The sequence below is a fragment of the Eptatretus burgeri genome, chromosome 8 (genome assembly GCF_056783735.1).
Source record: "Eptatretus burgeri isolate ZD-2024b chromosome 8, Ebu_testis_v1, whole genome shotgun sequence".
NCBI classification, from domain to species: Eukaryota; Metazoa; Chordata; class Myxini; order Myxiniformes; family Myxinidae; genus Eptatretus; species Eptatretus burgeri.
This window is the reverse complement of record NC_140968.1, coordinates 56,203,621-56,218,620: the sequence shown is the minus strand read 5'-3', so window position 1 is coordinate 56,218,620 and position 15,000 is coordinate 56,203,621. Positions and strand designations below refer to the sequence as shown.

At 43.3% G+C, this 15,000-nt stretch overlaps 1 protein-coding gene and 1 long non-coding RNA gene across 2 annotated transcripts in view; both read left to right on the top strand.

Moving 5' to 3' along the window:
* Positions 1-6,372, top strand: part of LOC147021793 (trafficking kinesin-binding protein 1-like) — a 178,422-nt gene extending 172,050 nt beyond the window's left edge. The window contains 1 exon segment of the mRNA XM_085892158.1: positions 4,742-6,372. Within this exon segment, the coding sequence (XP_085748284.1) occupies positions 4,742-5,702 (961 nt within the window). The 3' untranslated portion in view covers positions 5,703-6,372.
* A 4,198-nt stretch (positions 6,373-10,570) lies between these two features.
* Positions 10,571-15,000, top strand: part of LOC147021792 (uncharacterized) — a 7,060-nt gene continuing 2,630 nt past the window's right edge. The window contains exons 1-2 of the long non-coding RNA XR_015060936.1: positions 10,571-13,899; positions 14,136-14,611. This is a non-coding gene — a long non-coding RNA (uncharacterized LOC147021792). The remainder of the gene's footprint in view (positions 13,900-14,135; positions 14,612-15,000) is intronic.

Here is a 15,000-nt window from a genome sequence, read left to right as displayed (position 1 = left end):
TTTTTTGCATTTCTACATGTTTTAAGTGATTTCCAACCCCCCCCCTCAAAAAAAATTGTTTCCCTCCCCCCCAAAAAGAATTTTTTTTGCATTTCTACATATTTTAAGTGATTTCCTACCCCCCCCCCCGCCACCCAAAAAAAAATTGTTGGAGAAAAAAAAATTTTTGCAACTTTTTTTTCAACAAAATTTCGATTTCTTTTTTTTGCATTTCTAGATGTTTTAAGTGATTTCCAACCCCCCCCCCCCCAAAAAAAAAATAAAATGGAGAAAAGAACTATAACTCTGTCAGCACTGTTGACATCGTATTTAATGAATAAGATATAAGGTTCACTTGAGTGACCCAGCAGTATTGGCGGCGGAGGTTTTGCACTCTCCCGAGTGCTCCCCCTCTAGTTTTGATTGTGATGTGCACTGAAATAAAAACGTCTCATTTTGGTCGATGCTCTGTCAGGAATCGAAGCAATTACATTTGAATGTCTGCTTCCCATATGCAAAATGGAAATTAATACACAAGGTGTCCACAGCCTCCACTGGATTACACTGAGTCTAATGAGTGGTCGCATGATCCTGTATGACCTTAATCAAGGAAATGAGGAGGCCTTTTGGCCCATCATTGCCGTGTTGCCCTCCCGAGTTACATTTTTACTGAAGGTGCAATACGTCCATTTCTGTACCCAGACGTTTTATTTCTAGGTGTTTCCTCCCCTCGCCCATTCTTCCTCCAAGTGTCCCTCTTCAGTTTACCCTACCGTTGGTGTGTATCTCTTCTTTCCAGTGTTTTTATTGTCTTTATGGCTTTGTTTATTTATGACAATCTTTGCTCCTCACACCAATCTTCTTGATGCTTTACTAAAGTCCAAGTAACCCGATCTTGATCAGGTGACCCAATTTGTAATTTTCTAAGCCTGGTGATTGACTTTTTATACCCCTTGGTGATGAAACACTGCAGCTTCTAAGCAGCTTCACCAGAGGTCACTGAAAGTGATTATTTCAAGTACAATCCAAGATTTATTTTGTGATTCTTGTGACCCAAACGGATACAACATTGCTGCCGGAATGTGGTTACATGTTGCAAATACAACCCCCTCCCCTTCCAACCCCCCCCCCTCCCGGCCACACCCCACCACCACCAATCTGTTTTATCTTGCACTTTCCAATTATCACTTACACAGGTTTATTGACACGGATTGATTTATTACCTCCGCCACTGAAGGTGAAGGAGGTTTTGTTTTCACCCCTTTCTGTCTGTTTGTTTGTTTGTTTTTGTGTACAGGATATCTCAAAAAGTTGTAGACAGACCTGGATGAAACTTGGTGGACAGGTTGGGTGTGCGACAAGGACAAACTGATTAGATTTTGGTGAAGATCCGGATCCGGATCCGACTACTAGAGTTTTTAAAAGTGATTTTTCACCATTGAGAGATTGGCCTCAAAAACGATATATAGCACAATATATCAAAAATTTTTGGACGGATTCGGATTAAACTTGGTGGACATGTTCAATGTGTGACGAGGGAGAGTTGATTCAATTTTGGTGAAGATCCGAATCCGGATCCAGATCTGATAATTTTGAAAGTAATTCTTCACCATTGAGAGATTGGGCTCAATTGATATATAGCACAATATTTCGAAAATGTATCGGGCCCGATATGTTCTCATGGATCAGGCATTACGTGGCGGAGGTATGCGCTCTACCGAGTGTCCTTCTAGTTTTGTATGTTTTCGCTGGTATTTTTTTCATAATTTTATCTTTTGCTTTCTCTTTGTCTTGTGCGGATTTCCCTTTCATAATTAACCCTTCATTGTTAACCCTTTTTATACGCCCGATATATATATATATATATATATATATATATATATATATATATATATATATATATATATATATATATATATATATATATATATATATATATATATATATACTGTATATATCGGGGCGTGTTTTGTGATACCGGTCGTCCATCCATCTATCTATCTGTCTGTCTGTCTGTCTGTCCGTCCATCCATCCGTTCCTGTCCGCACTCTTAACGCCAAAAGTTTTCAACTTTCACGTTTCATATTTGGTATATAGGTACAGACTGTGGAGACGGTGTGTCGCGACATACGTTCGTCATCTGAAGTGGTTGCCATGGCAACCAGGATGCTGTTTTTCATGTAGTAGCACAATTCTGTATATACCTTCTTGTTTATTTTAATTTTGATTCTTCTTTTCCTTGTACCTTTATGCCATGGAAATTGTATTAATCGATGCTGGTGTCTAAAACACTTATCCTCGAAGTTTTTGATCCTTGTTGTTCACGAATGTCCCTTGTCTTTCACGAATTGGCCAGCCCGGCCCTGCCCTTCGACTGAAGGCTAATTGGGCAGGAATGAAGTTTGCCTAGGATGCCAGTGATTACTTGCCTACTCTTCCCAAAAGACACCCTGGGGTTTTTTAAGTCCACAGATGACCATTGCTGACAGACAGATAGTTTGGCTCAACGTCCTTCCAAGGGATGGTACACACGTCGATGCCTCGCCCAGCATGTGAAACACCAGAATGACAGTTGATAGCTGGGTTGAGGTTCCAATGAAGGTGAGTCAGCGTACCTCTAGGCTATCCTGCCTAACCACTCCTGGAAAATAATGATAATTTGGCCTCATTGGAGGCCCGTGTACCGATTATCATCGTGTCAAGCATGCGCACATGTACGACGATTGAATAAGTAAACAATTTCGCAACTTTTTGTCCATATAATTTAATGGTCTGTTTGCAAAAATCAAAAAGCATTCATTGCGTGAAAATCTAGGGAGCGGTTTTGCATTCTCACGGATCTTGATGAAATCAACGTCGAGTTGCATATGTGGCAGTAAAGGTGGGGAAGGTCAGACATGGCTGAAAATGAAGGCAAATGGTGTTTGACAGCAAGCTGCCTGTGGACATTATTTAATTAATTAGCATCTTCGTCTTTCAAAAGAATATACCACGTGGACAAGTAACGCATTCTCACTCTTGTTTCGCAACCACCCATGCATGCTGCTCACTTCCAGTGTAGTGGGCAGCAAAACAAGAGTCAGCATGTTTGATCAAAATAAAGACCATTTACTGCACCTTAGTCCCAAGAGGAAAGCCAGACATAACAAGACACATTTATGCTGGTAGATGGCTCATTGATCTTCCGTTGCCATGGCATTGGTTCATCTTGGAGTAAATGGCTAGCTGTCTCAACAAACAAAGAAAGGAGATGCATCCTTTTACTATCAAACACACATGCCACGGTTCATCGGAAAGGCATCTCTTTCCGGAGGCATGGACACATATTCCCACTAACAGGTGCCGGTGAGTCTTTGCCTCCTTTGTGGTTGTTGCGCGTATAATGTGTTGGCTCTTTGCAGGTCTGGATGTGCGGAGGACACTGGGCCACATTTTGGTTTGCGTTTAGAAGACTAGGTCTCTTGCTTGGGACACAATTACAGTTGAGTGCTAGACAGAACGGAATGAAACGTTGCTGTGTTAATTCAAGGCTCTTTAATTTGGACACTCGCTGCTTGAAGAAAGCTTTGGCACACGATTTAGTCCATAACGGTAGAGGCCGAAATTCTGCATTCGTCCTCGTGGTCAACGGAAGTCTTTGGCAGGCAAATATTCACGAAGAAGGGTCTTCTGCAGGACCTTTTCACAGTGCTTACGAGGGAAGCTTTTGTATGCGAGTGCAAAGTATTCCTGAGCAATAACACCAAATTATCTCAAGGAAGCTTTCGTTGCTCCATTCCCATTCACTCCGTGAATTTTAGCAATTTTAACCGAGGGGTTGTTCCATTTAGCACCCTCGGATTTTGAGAAGTTACCGAAGCCCATTTGTTGGTACGTAGTCGGCCTTGCTTTAGCACAGCTTTTCTGATTACAGGTTGTTGTTGTGGCACGAGGGGGCGCTGTGTGACCGTGCTTGCAATCTCAGGGTGGTGATCAAATCAATGGAGCCTGCAGTGAGATCACATAACCCTTTTGCTTCACTTCAAATCGGCGTGCCTTTAACCCCGTTTTGCCTTTACTAATACCACAAACTCTTGGGCTGTGGCTGGAGTGTTGCCCTCATCCACGCGAGGCAATATGAGAAGCCAAATGCTCTGTGCATTTTGTGATTGGGGGGCTTTAATGAATCCAGCCTCATGTGTTATTATTCCCTTGTCTGATTTTTCTATTCCTCTGGGACTTACTTTCTCTTCTACTACAATTCACTTCCACACATTTGACTTCTGCCTTTTATTCACTTCTGATTGAGGGCGTAAGGCTTTCCTCACCATATTCATCATGTATCTCCTGTCATAGCAGTTGTTTCATTTTATTTTCATTTTATTCTCCCCATACCATTCCCCCTCCCCCCTCTCCCACCTTTCATTTCCTATAATGAGCCAATTTTGCCCAACATTGGCATTTCGCTGTGAACTGAGAACATTCTGAAATGTCTTCCAAAGTGTTGGGAAAAGCAATTATCACGTGAGCGTATTGGGCAGTACAAATCGGATCATGGCACATTTGGCAAACCGGAGCGCTAATTGCAATTCTGTAATTGCCAGAGAGGAGTATTTATTTTTCCCCAGACATTTATTTGAAAAAAAAAATTTTTTCCCATAAATGTAAATTCTCATGATGAATATGGTGGTGCATTTTGATTCTAATTTACAGAGCATTTAATCCTGGGATCTTTACATGGTATGTTTATTTATTTATTTTTCTTGCTCTGTTCCTGTGAAGTGCCAGCCAACTACCAGGACCGTCTCTCGTGCCTTTGTCTTTCCGACCAAAGCAAAGATCGTCTGCAGCTTGTGTTCGACATCCACACCGAGCCGAATCCTTCACTAACGTCAGAGATGCTACGAAGACGTCCAGCACAACACTGGGTCTGGCCAAACTGATGCAAAAGTGTGGGATCTCGGCTGCTGCTTCTTGCCGACTGCCGTCTCTTCCAGCAGCTGCGAGCCTCTGCAGCCGACCGCAAACGCTGCTTTTCCCAAGCACTTTGGCTTCAAATATGCCAACCAATGAGAAGTCACCTGTCGCACCTTTGCCTCCACTGCTCTCACTACCAACTCGAGGCCGGGTTAGTGAACCTTTCCTGGCATCTAGGCCAGCTACATCGATCCTTCGAGAGATAATGGGTCCTCGTGGTGGCGGTACGAGCACAGGGAACCAAACAAAGCGGAGCTGCAGCCATTTAGCTTTAGTGGAACAACTACGCAGGTTGGGTATCACTCTTTCTGGCAGAGCCAGAAGCGATAGCGCAACCATTCACGAGAAAACAGATCGGTCCTGCAAGCACTGGACCACAGTTGCCTCTCACCTCGTGGACCTCCCTTGGAACGGTGATGGTAATAAGGAGTCGGATGCACCCGGTCATCCGGTAGCAGAAGACTCTCCACATAGAACAGTGTCGACAGAAAAGAACCTTCCTCGGCAATGTCACGCACGTCCAAGTATCCCTTGCCAAGGCTTGATGGCACAACCTCCAGGCCTCAACAAGGTTCCATCCGAGGCGTTGGCGACAAATGCAAATTGCTTCAGACGGTCTTCGGAGCAAAGCAGCTCAGTCAGGACTTGTTTTGTGTCTAACAGTCCTCTCCGCAGGTCATTAAGCCTGAGCGGTGACTTCACTATTAGCCAACAAAAAACAAGCATGAGAGAAACATCGCAAGGGCCAAGAACAGGGGGACTTTAACAAAGAAAAAGGGAAACCCTTTCGTGTGTGCCTACTTTGTTGTGGAGTGCTACGCTTCATACTTTTCAATACGGTCCCTGATGTCAGCAGTCACTGTGTGGAACCTGTCCGAAGATGGGACCGAGCATACCTGGTGAAATCAAACCTATAATGCTGTATGTGTTGTGTAATCGCAGTTTTAATCTTTTGCACTTGAAATCGAATCCTATCACTATGCATTTTGTCTATTCCTTACCGGCAGATTTATTTCCTCCCGGTTGCGTGCATGGATTTCGTTCGATGTTTAAAATGATACATTTGCCAACACTGGATCACTTTTAGAACACGATTTCAGGGTTTTTTTTAATGACTTTTTTTGCCGTGGATGGTTTCCAAGAAATCTCCGTTATGGAAGGAGAAGACTAACACGTGATGAGAGTTGAAATCTGCCAGGCCAGTGAACGACCTTGCACACAGTGGCCTCGGGTAACACATTGTACAATGTACATAGTCGATAAATTATATTGTACACCCATTTTGTCCGCTTCCACGTGAAGTTTGTGGCCTGAGTCATAACTTGGGGGAATACAAGGTTGTTGTTTTTCTACACGTTTTAGTGTAGTTCCAGACTGTATGTACATATATATATATATATATATATATATATATATATATATATATATATATATATATATATATATATATATATATATATATATATATATATATATATATGATCTAAAAAAATAAACTGGACACTGGTTCTGATTTTCCTTTTTTTCAAATAAATTATCATATTTGAGCTGTTTTTTTTAATTGCTTCTTTGGAGGAGTGTGGTGGGGAGGGAGTGGGAGTCAGATGGATTTTTTCTTAAATGCTTTTGTATTTTCTGCCAGTTTTGAAGCTAATTCATTATTGTCAGAGAGAAGCCATGGCTTCTGTTGCATCTGGTCTGATTATAAAAAGTGACAGCAATTCACTGATTAAAGCTTTGACCAACCGAGGAGGCACATTATAGCAGGACGGAAGGTGGTGACAGTTAGCACGGCAGTGTTTGTCAAGTGAACCACCATGAAATTTGCTAAATTGTCAAATGGCCGAGTGCCTCGAAATAGCCGCAACGCCATTCATGCCCAACACGCGAGCCCACTTAGGGTGACCAGGTGCCATTCTGCACGGTCGTCGAGCTGCAGGAAGTGAAATCTCGGCCAAGACACATTTCCATGTACAATAGCTCACTTGTCCTTGTAAAATGAAAAAAATACCAGTTCCCTTTTAGGATTGGGACTTGCACTTACTAAATGCTTTCCCAGTTTTCTGAAGTGAGAAGTAAATGCTCTTTCACCGACGCCTTTAACAATCCAATTGTCTAAGTACTCGTCCAAGTACGCATTGCAATTGCTTTATTTCCTGAAACCAAACTGCAAAAACCACAATTTTTATGGATTAAAATCCATATGTTTGATGACACTTCCCCCCCCAAACATCGAATATGTTTTCTGTGACAGCATGTATACACTGCGTTCTGAAGGATCTCCAAAACTTCGTATGGTGACACATGTAATGTCCTTGAGCAAAAACTAAAGATTTGCCTGAGTATCTCTCTTTTGCCACATTACGTTTAGTTATAAACTTACATTTTCATCAACAGTATGTTTTTTATATTTAAGATAGAGGCTCATGGAAGCGTTACGTGACAGAGGGTAAAATGGCAACAAACTGACGGTGGAGCCACGTTTGGACATAAGCAAGGGAATGAATAAACGGGAAAGACGAGGGGAGAAGCACAGTAACTTGTAAGTAAGATGGTTGGGTGAGGTAGGGTTAATTGAGGGGACGGGGATAGAAAATATTGTGGGTAACATCCTCATATCAGGAAGGGTTATTCCACAAACAGGAGAAATGAGGAACAAATGAGTTGAGGTGTGAATTAAGTCTGTATTTGGGGAGTTTAACTAGGAGGTTCCTGGAAGAATGGGTCGAAGCATTTGGTGAGCTTGACCGAAGCAGAGGTGGTTTGAAAAAAAAAATAAAAAAAAGAGAGACCACTGAAGTGTCAGCGATGTGATAGCAAAAGACCTTGTTTTTCAGCCTCGTTGTGGAACCTTTCAATCACTGTAAGAGCTTTGTTACACAAAATCCAACAGAGACAGATAAAGCAGTACTCCGTTGACCTAGTGACAAAATCCTTGTAGACTGTGAGTAGATCCAATTTTTCAAGCAAGAACTTAGAACAAAGGAGGAGGCCCACTCTGTGGCTCTCCTTGGAGAAGACCTTTGCTATGTGGTCAGCCCAGAAGAGGTCATGGCTGATGCTGAAGCCTAAAAGTTCAAGAGTTTGAACCTCTTCCAGTTATCTGATCATGGAAATAGATAGGTGTATTTGTTTGAGGATCCTTCTTCTGGAGCAACAGGGTGAAACCGAGATTTCCTTGGAGTGAAAGACGTTCCTTTTGTTGCCAGAGCAGTATCTAATCTATTCCAGTTCAGCCGAGAGTGACTGCTACCACGTGCCTGTCAAGGGGTTGCAGTATTGTATGACATAACGTGGAGTCATATGCAAAAAGAGTTTCCACTAGAGCATTCCAGAAGTCATTTATGTAGATGAGGTACAACAAATTGTCCGTAAGACCCTGCCTTGGTGCACTCCAGCCTTCACTAGGAGAGGAGAGGGTTTCGTTGAGAGCAATGTGTTGACTGTGTGAATGGAGGAAGTCAGAAGGAACGGCAGATTTTCAGATTAATCCTTCAGTCACTTCTAGGTTTCTTCAGTCATTTCTGTGTTGCCAGCGAATCAGCAGCCACACACATTGTCACATACTTGTAGTGTCAAAACATCGTCACAGGGGCCAGCTCCAGGCTGCACTAAGAGTGATACAGCTGATTTGGGCCACCTTCAGGAATGGTGCTATATGTAACACAGGCCTTGTACACAATTAAATGCATTGAAACGAATGCAAAAAATTGGTTGTAGTGGGAACATCCATACTCAAAGGTGAACATACTACCACCGAGTGGAGCTGCCAAGCAGGACCTGAGCCCCAACCACAAGCCCCCGGCCACCCCCCCCCCCTCCCCCACTCTTTTTCTCCTGTACATGATAGGTGGTTCCTTGTCGAGCACAATGCTGATTTTGAATGGAGATGCTTTTTGATACGGTATGATTGAACAAATCACATGATGCTCTTTTACCATACTCATCAATATGGTTCAACACAGTTTGATGCAAGATAATGGTTTCCTGCTCTCGGCTGATGCAGCTACTTCCCATCTTACCTCCTTTGAGGTGATAGAGTTCAAAGTTCTACATTATCAGCAAATCTGTGTGGGAGACCGAGTCCCAAAGTCCACTTCTTGCCCATCACAGGCAGGTGGACTCTGTTTTCTATCTCCTCAATTCGAGCCATGCTCCCCTGGCCTTTTGTTCCATCCTCTCCCTGTCTGTCCTGGTCACACACGTTCTTCAAGAATCACATATCTGACTATCCTCTGCAAATATAAGTCGAACATTCACCTCCATTCTTTCAATCGTCGATTCTTTCATCTGTTGAACTGCTTTCCTGTCTCTCTTTTCATGTCCCCTTCCATCCAGTCCTTCAAAAGTTCTTCCCATAATAATCTCATGCTTTATCCCAAACCCAGTCCTGCTCTCTTCTCTTCTGCTTTCCTTTCGAGCACTCTTGCACAACGTTCTCGCCTCCCTTTTCCTGCTTGATCATCTGTCAGTCTGTGAATCTGCTTTGACTCTGTCGATTAGTCCCTCCATGAGCTTGGACGTCTGTATCTGTATGCTAAAGATATACAAACCTGTACCGGTCTATCGTTGCCACCTCTTGGTATTTGGATATAAATCTCAGTTGGGACCATGTTTCTTTTGGAAGTGACAGAGTTGCGATTCATAATGGAAGTGCTGTCGATTCTTTCATCTTGATTATCAGTCAGTGCTCCATATTTGTGAAGTGAGAATATAGTAACTTCTGGATGGATAGCAGGACTATATTATGGACAGATTCTCGGACTAAATTACAGAGTGAAATATTTCCTCTTCTTCTTGCGTATGGCAGCCATCATTTCGTTGGGGTGCGACTATGCCGCTGATGCTGTGCCCTTCAACCGATACACTGGTACTTATTTCACCAACCTCGGAAAGATGACAGGCTGAGTTAACCCCACCTGGTGTTAATTGAGCAGCCAACGGCGCTCAAACTCAGGACCCTAAGATCCCAAGCCAACCACCCTAACCAAAAAGCCAACACCAGGCTTAGTGAAATACTTCAACGATGGAATTCAAAAAGGCATTTGTGACAAATAAAACAATGACGTGAATTTTGGGGTTGAAAATAGTCATGTGATTAACATTCATGCTAAACATTTCTCCTATATATTATAATCCAAATAAAAGGAGGATTACTTTTAAGAATAACAATAATTATGTTGATGAAGTTAGGCTTTATTGCAGAATTGAGGACAGAAATACAGACAGACAGACGCACGCACACGTGCGCGCGCGCACACACACACACACACACACACACACACACACACACACACACACACACACACACACACACACACACACACACACACACACACACACACACACACACACACACACACACACATTGAAACCTGGGGCAGGAGCATTTAAATCCCATGCTCGGTTCCTGGCAAAGGTCTGCCTGCATGCTCATCCATGCAGCGACCTTTGCATCTCACCGGTTGGCTCACTCCGAATGGGATTTGAACATGCTAGTCCTCAACAGAGGGGGAGGGTTGGGGTAGAGAGAGATAGAGGGGTGGAGAGAGATAGGGAGAGAAGAGGTGAGGGGTCAGAGAGAGGGAGAGGGGTCAGTGTCAGGAGGGAGAGGGGTGGGAGAAAGAGGGTAAGGTTGCGAGGGAGAGGGGTGAGGGATTCCTGCAGATGTGACGCTCACTGTGATCATTGGGTGGTCACTGCTAGACTATCCTTATTCTCAGTTTTTCCATCTGTCTGTTTGTTTGTATGTAATGGACAGCTCTGGAGGCCAGAGGAGTCAACCGATTTTGATGAAACTTGACAGGTAGGTTCATACCAGGATCTAGTTCTATGCTTTTGAGCACCGTTGCTATAGACGCCACCGTTGCCTAGCAACGGGACTTTGAATTTTTTGAAAAATCCTAAAAAAATAATTTTTTCGAAAATCAAAAATTGGCTTCCAGGATTTTATGCGCACGATAATCACACTTTGTCAAAAAATTTCAGCCCGATCCGTCAAAAACTGTATGACTAGTATGCAATTATGTCGCGACCACCCATGTTGCCTACCGGCTTGTCATATCATTTATTTTGCCTTCCTACCTCCGGGACAGAACCACGGTATCGCCATTGATTGAAACTTGAAGAACACGTGTCAATTGGCTTCACCAAGCACTCCACGACACGGTTGAAGAAACTTTTAAAAGCGAAACGTTTAATTTAGATTTATATTTATCTCTGCCGAAGTGACGGGTCGTATAATGGAAGATCGTGCAAAAAGGGGAAATGTGGAAAATAAAATTTCACGTTTTCAGCGAGCCAACCACCGCCTGTTTCACCACAGAGCAACACGTGGCCAACACAGGCCAATGACCCCTAAACATTGTTCAAGTCGATCTAGAAATACAGGGTGTTTCAAAAAGATTGATACAACTTTGACTTCCTGCCATTTCTTTGTTTTTTGCCTGACACAGTTTTCCTTTTCAAGGTTTGGTGGTGTTATCGTGGTATTTGTTCCCTGGGATTTCTAGCTGTGTAGCTCAACTATGCTATTGACATTGAAGCAGAAGACAAAAGTGGTGGCTCTGTGGTATGAGACTAAATCGTATGTGGACACCCGCCGGAGGTTCTGCCGAGAATACGACTTCAGAACACGTGATGGACCCACAAATTGTTCCATTCAACGTATTGTGAAACATTTTGAGCACAAGGGTACAGTACACAACCAGAGCAAGGACAACAGTTGCAGGCCAGCATCAGTCACCAAGAGCCAAACCAACATCGATGCCGTGTGGGATTCTGCAGTGGAAGTCCCACCGCCAGCATTCCCGGGAGCTCGGCATCAAACCAACATCAGTCTGGTGTATCCTCACTAAGGAACTGAAGCTTTTCCCATACATCATCTCTATTGGGCATAAACTGAGTCAAGATTACATGAGAAGGAGACTTGATATGTGCATTTGGCTCAGTGACAGGATGTAACAGTACCCAAACTGGATCAACCTGATCTGGTTCATTGAAGAAGCCCATTTCCACTTAAACGGTGTCATCAACAACCACAACAACATTTTCTGGGGGGGCAGAACCACCTGAAGAGATCACTGAGAGGTACCTGAAAGGGCCTAAGGTCACATGCTTCTGCACCTTCAATGCCAGATGGGGAACGATAGGGCCTTACTGGTTTGAGAATGACAACAGCAGGATGGTGACGATCAACGGTAAGTGCTGCTGGGCCATGCTTCAGAAGTTCCATAATGATCGAGCCCAAAAGGTCACCCCAAACCAGCTCAGCATGATCTGGTTTATGCAGGATCGTGCACCCCAACATACAACTGGTGACACCATCACTTTCCTGCGGCAGCTCTTCAGAAACCGCCTCGTTGCCCTGGGTACCCCATAGCCCAGACTTGAACGTTCTGGACTACTGGTTCTGGGGGGCTGCCAAGGGCTCTGTCTACGCCAACCACTCTGTATACGTCAGGGCTCTGTCTACGTCAGACTACCTCAAGGCAGTACCTCATGGGACCTCCAGGAAAGTTGGACAGAACTTTGGAGTCAGGATCAATGCCTGTCTGAACCGCAAAGGAGCACACATTGAGAACGTTAATTACAAGGATTTTGTGTCGATGCCAATTTCAGACCTTGGCCTCTCACTAACTCGATCAGTGACTGACTGCAATAGCAATCAGTGATAGAAAAATTCCATGTTATAAGCTTTCAAGAAATGTTTGGTTCACATTCCTGAGGTTTCTGTTTCTTTGCAACTAAACATTTAAAGTTGCACCACTCCTTTTGAAACACCCTGCACAATATTCAGTGACAGTGTGAATATTTTAGAGCGCTCGCCAATTGGCTTAAGCACGCCAGCGAAATGGGAGACAGTGTGAATATTTTTGAGCACTCGCCAAGTGGCTGAAGTACTCCAACAAAACAAAACGGTTGATGAGAAACGGCTCCCTTGGCACACAATTGGCAATCACAGAACCGCCATATTAAACGTTCACCTCCTGGAGGCACCCGAAATTTCAAGTATGTCTGAATTGGACAAATGAACACTTTCCCGAGAGTCAGAACTACTTGTAAGTTTGATTCTGAAGCTTAAATTTTGTAATTCTGCTTAGTTTAAGAGATTCTCGTGGTGATTGCATGTGCGGAAATGAAATAAAGCAACGAACGCTGATGTCTCCGGGCGTTTATAAGCATTGTAATATTATACCCAGCGATTCATAGCTATGATGAACAGGCATTCGGTAATGAAAGTGAGGAAAGTGAAAAAAAAAATCTTCATCGTTAAGAATCGTTTTGCCTGTTCCAAGTCAAGGCAAGGTTGAGCAGGCCAAAAAAACGTGGCGGCTTCATACCCCAGTGAGGTTACCGAGGAAACACCTTAAGACCTCACAGAGAGTGGTGACCGAAGATACACCTGATAAAAGATATAATTAAATAGGACCATTGATCGTCTTCAAAAGGAGTGTTTTAATCAATCCAAACACCCAATTTTCACTCTTGCACTTCCTTTGAGTTTTCTTAGTGTGTATGCAAAGTTTGAGGCTGCTATGTTTTATAGTTTTGGAGTTATGGGGGAGACACACACACACCCACTGACATTTATTAGTATATAAGAAGATATAATGGCTTGAAAACGATGATGGACTTGAGGATGATCAAATATGCGATGGAAAGTGAAATTCATGAAAGTGAAGCTCATGCAATGTTTATTAATTTGGGTTTGAACTGGAAAAAACATTTTATTTCATCATTGGTTGGTTGACCTGTTTAGCTTTCCCATATGAACACATGGCTCACGGTCATGTTTGGATCGGTTCAAATCCCAGATAGAGTGCCAATTTGTCCATTGTCTGTCGATGTCGGTATTGGTGACAGAATGTACTCCGATGCTGTCCTCGATTATTTGACCTGAACGTGGTTTACCTCCAAGTTCCACCACCAGCTTTAGATCATCTTCAGAAGTAAACAAAAGGGTGAGATTTATACAAGATTATCAGATTACTTTTTTTTTTTTAACTTATCAACAGTCATAGGTCTCGTTGATCATCGTGAACTATTCTGCGCACAAACGACTCTTAAGTGAAATTTCCAGTCCCCTCAACTTCCGAATTTAAATCGAATATCTGAAATATTCCGATCATGTCTCCAACTAATCTTCTTTTCTATTAGGTAAACAATCAGTTTTGTCTCCCCTTTCCTCATGACGAAGACCTGCCAACCCTGGAATCATCCTAACTGCCCAATGCTGAACCCTTTTGAATACAACTCCAGTATATCCTTTATATAAGATTGCTAAACTGAACGCAATCATCTTTATGAGGCTCAACAAACATAGAATGTGAGCACTACTTCCTCTTAATGTAAACGTCATGGCCCCCTGTTGCATCCTAAAATTATATTTCGTTTATTGCTGCCTGGTACTGCTCTGACTGCCTCAGTGTTTTGTCTTCCATGATTTCTAAGTCTTTCTCCTACACAGTCATCCCTCTTTGTTTTTAGCTGTCCCCTCAGCTCTCTGACCTACCCCAACTCCTCCAGGATGTATGCGTTCTTCCAGTAGCACACTCCTGCTGAAGCTCCCAAGATCCAGGCTCCACATCTCAACTCTTCTGTTCCTCACTTCTTCTGTCTGTGGATTCACCTTCCAGTCGCTGGGCTATCTCGCTCTTCCCTCAATGTCTTCAAGTAGGCAGTGCACCACCATCTCCAGTCACCCCCATCCTTACCGACAGTCTTTATTACCCACATTAATCTTTCCTAATCTAACCCTCTTACTTGCAAATTACTCCCCTCCTCTCTTTTCCTGTTTGTTCATTCTCTTGCTTATTATGTCCAAGAGTTGCCCCGCTGCCCTACCCTTTGTCATGTTGTCCTTCCATAAGCCTTGGTCTTGTAGAAAAAAAAATGCTGTCATCTGGCAGATCCCCACCTTGATGTTCCATCTGATGAATGGCGTTATCATTGATGCAATGCCCTGCCTTCAAAATACCAGTGTGACAGTTTAGTCGGATTTTGAATTTAACCTCAAAGACGAGGATAGGACCTCAACCCCGCCACATTGAGAGCAAATCAAT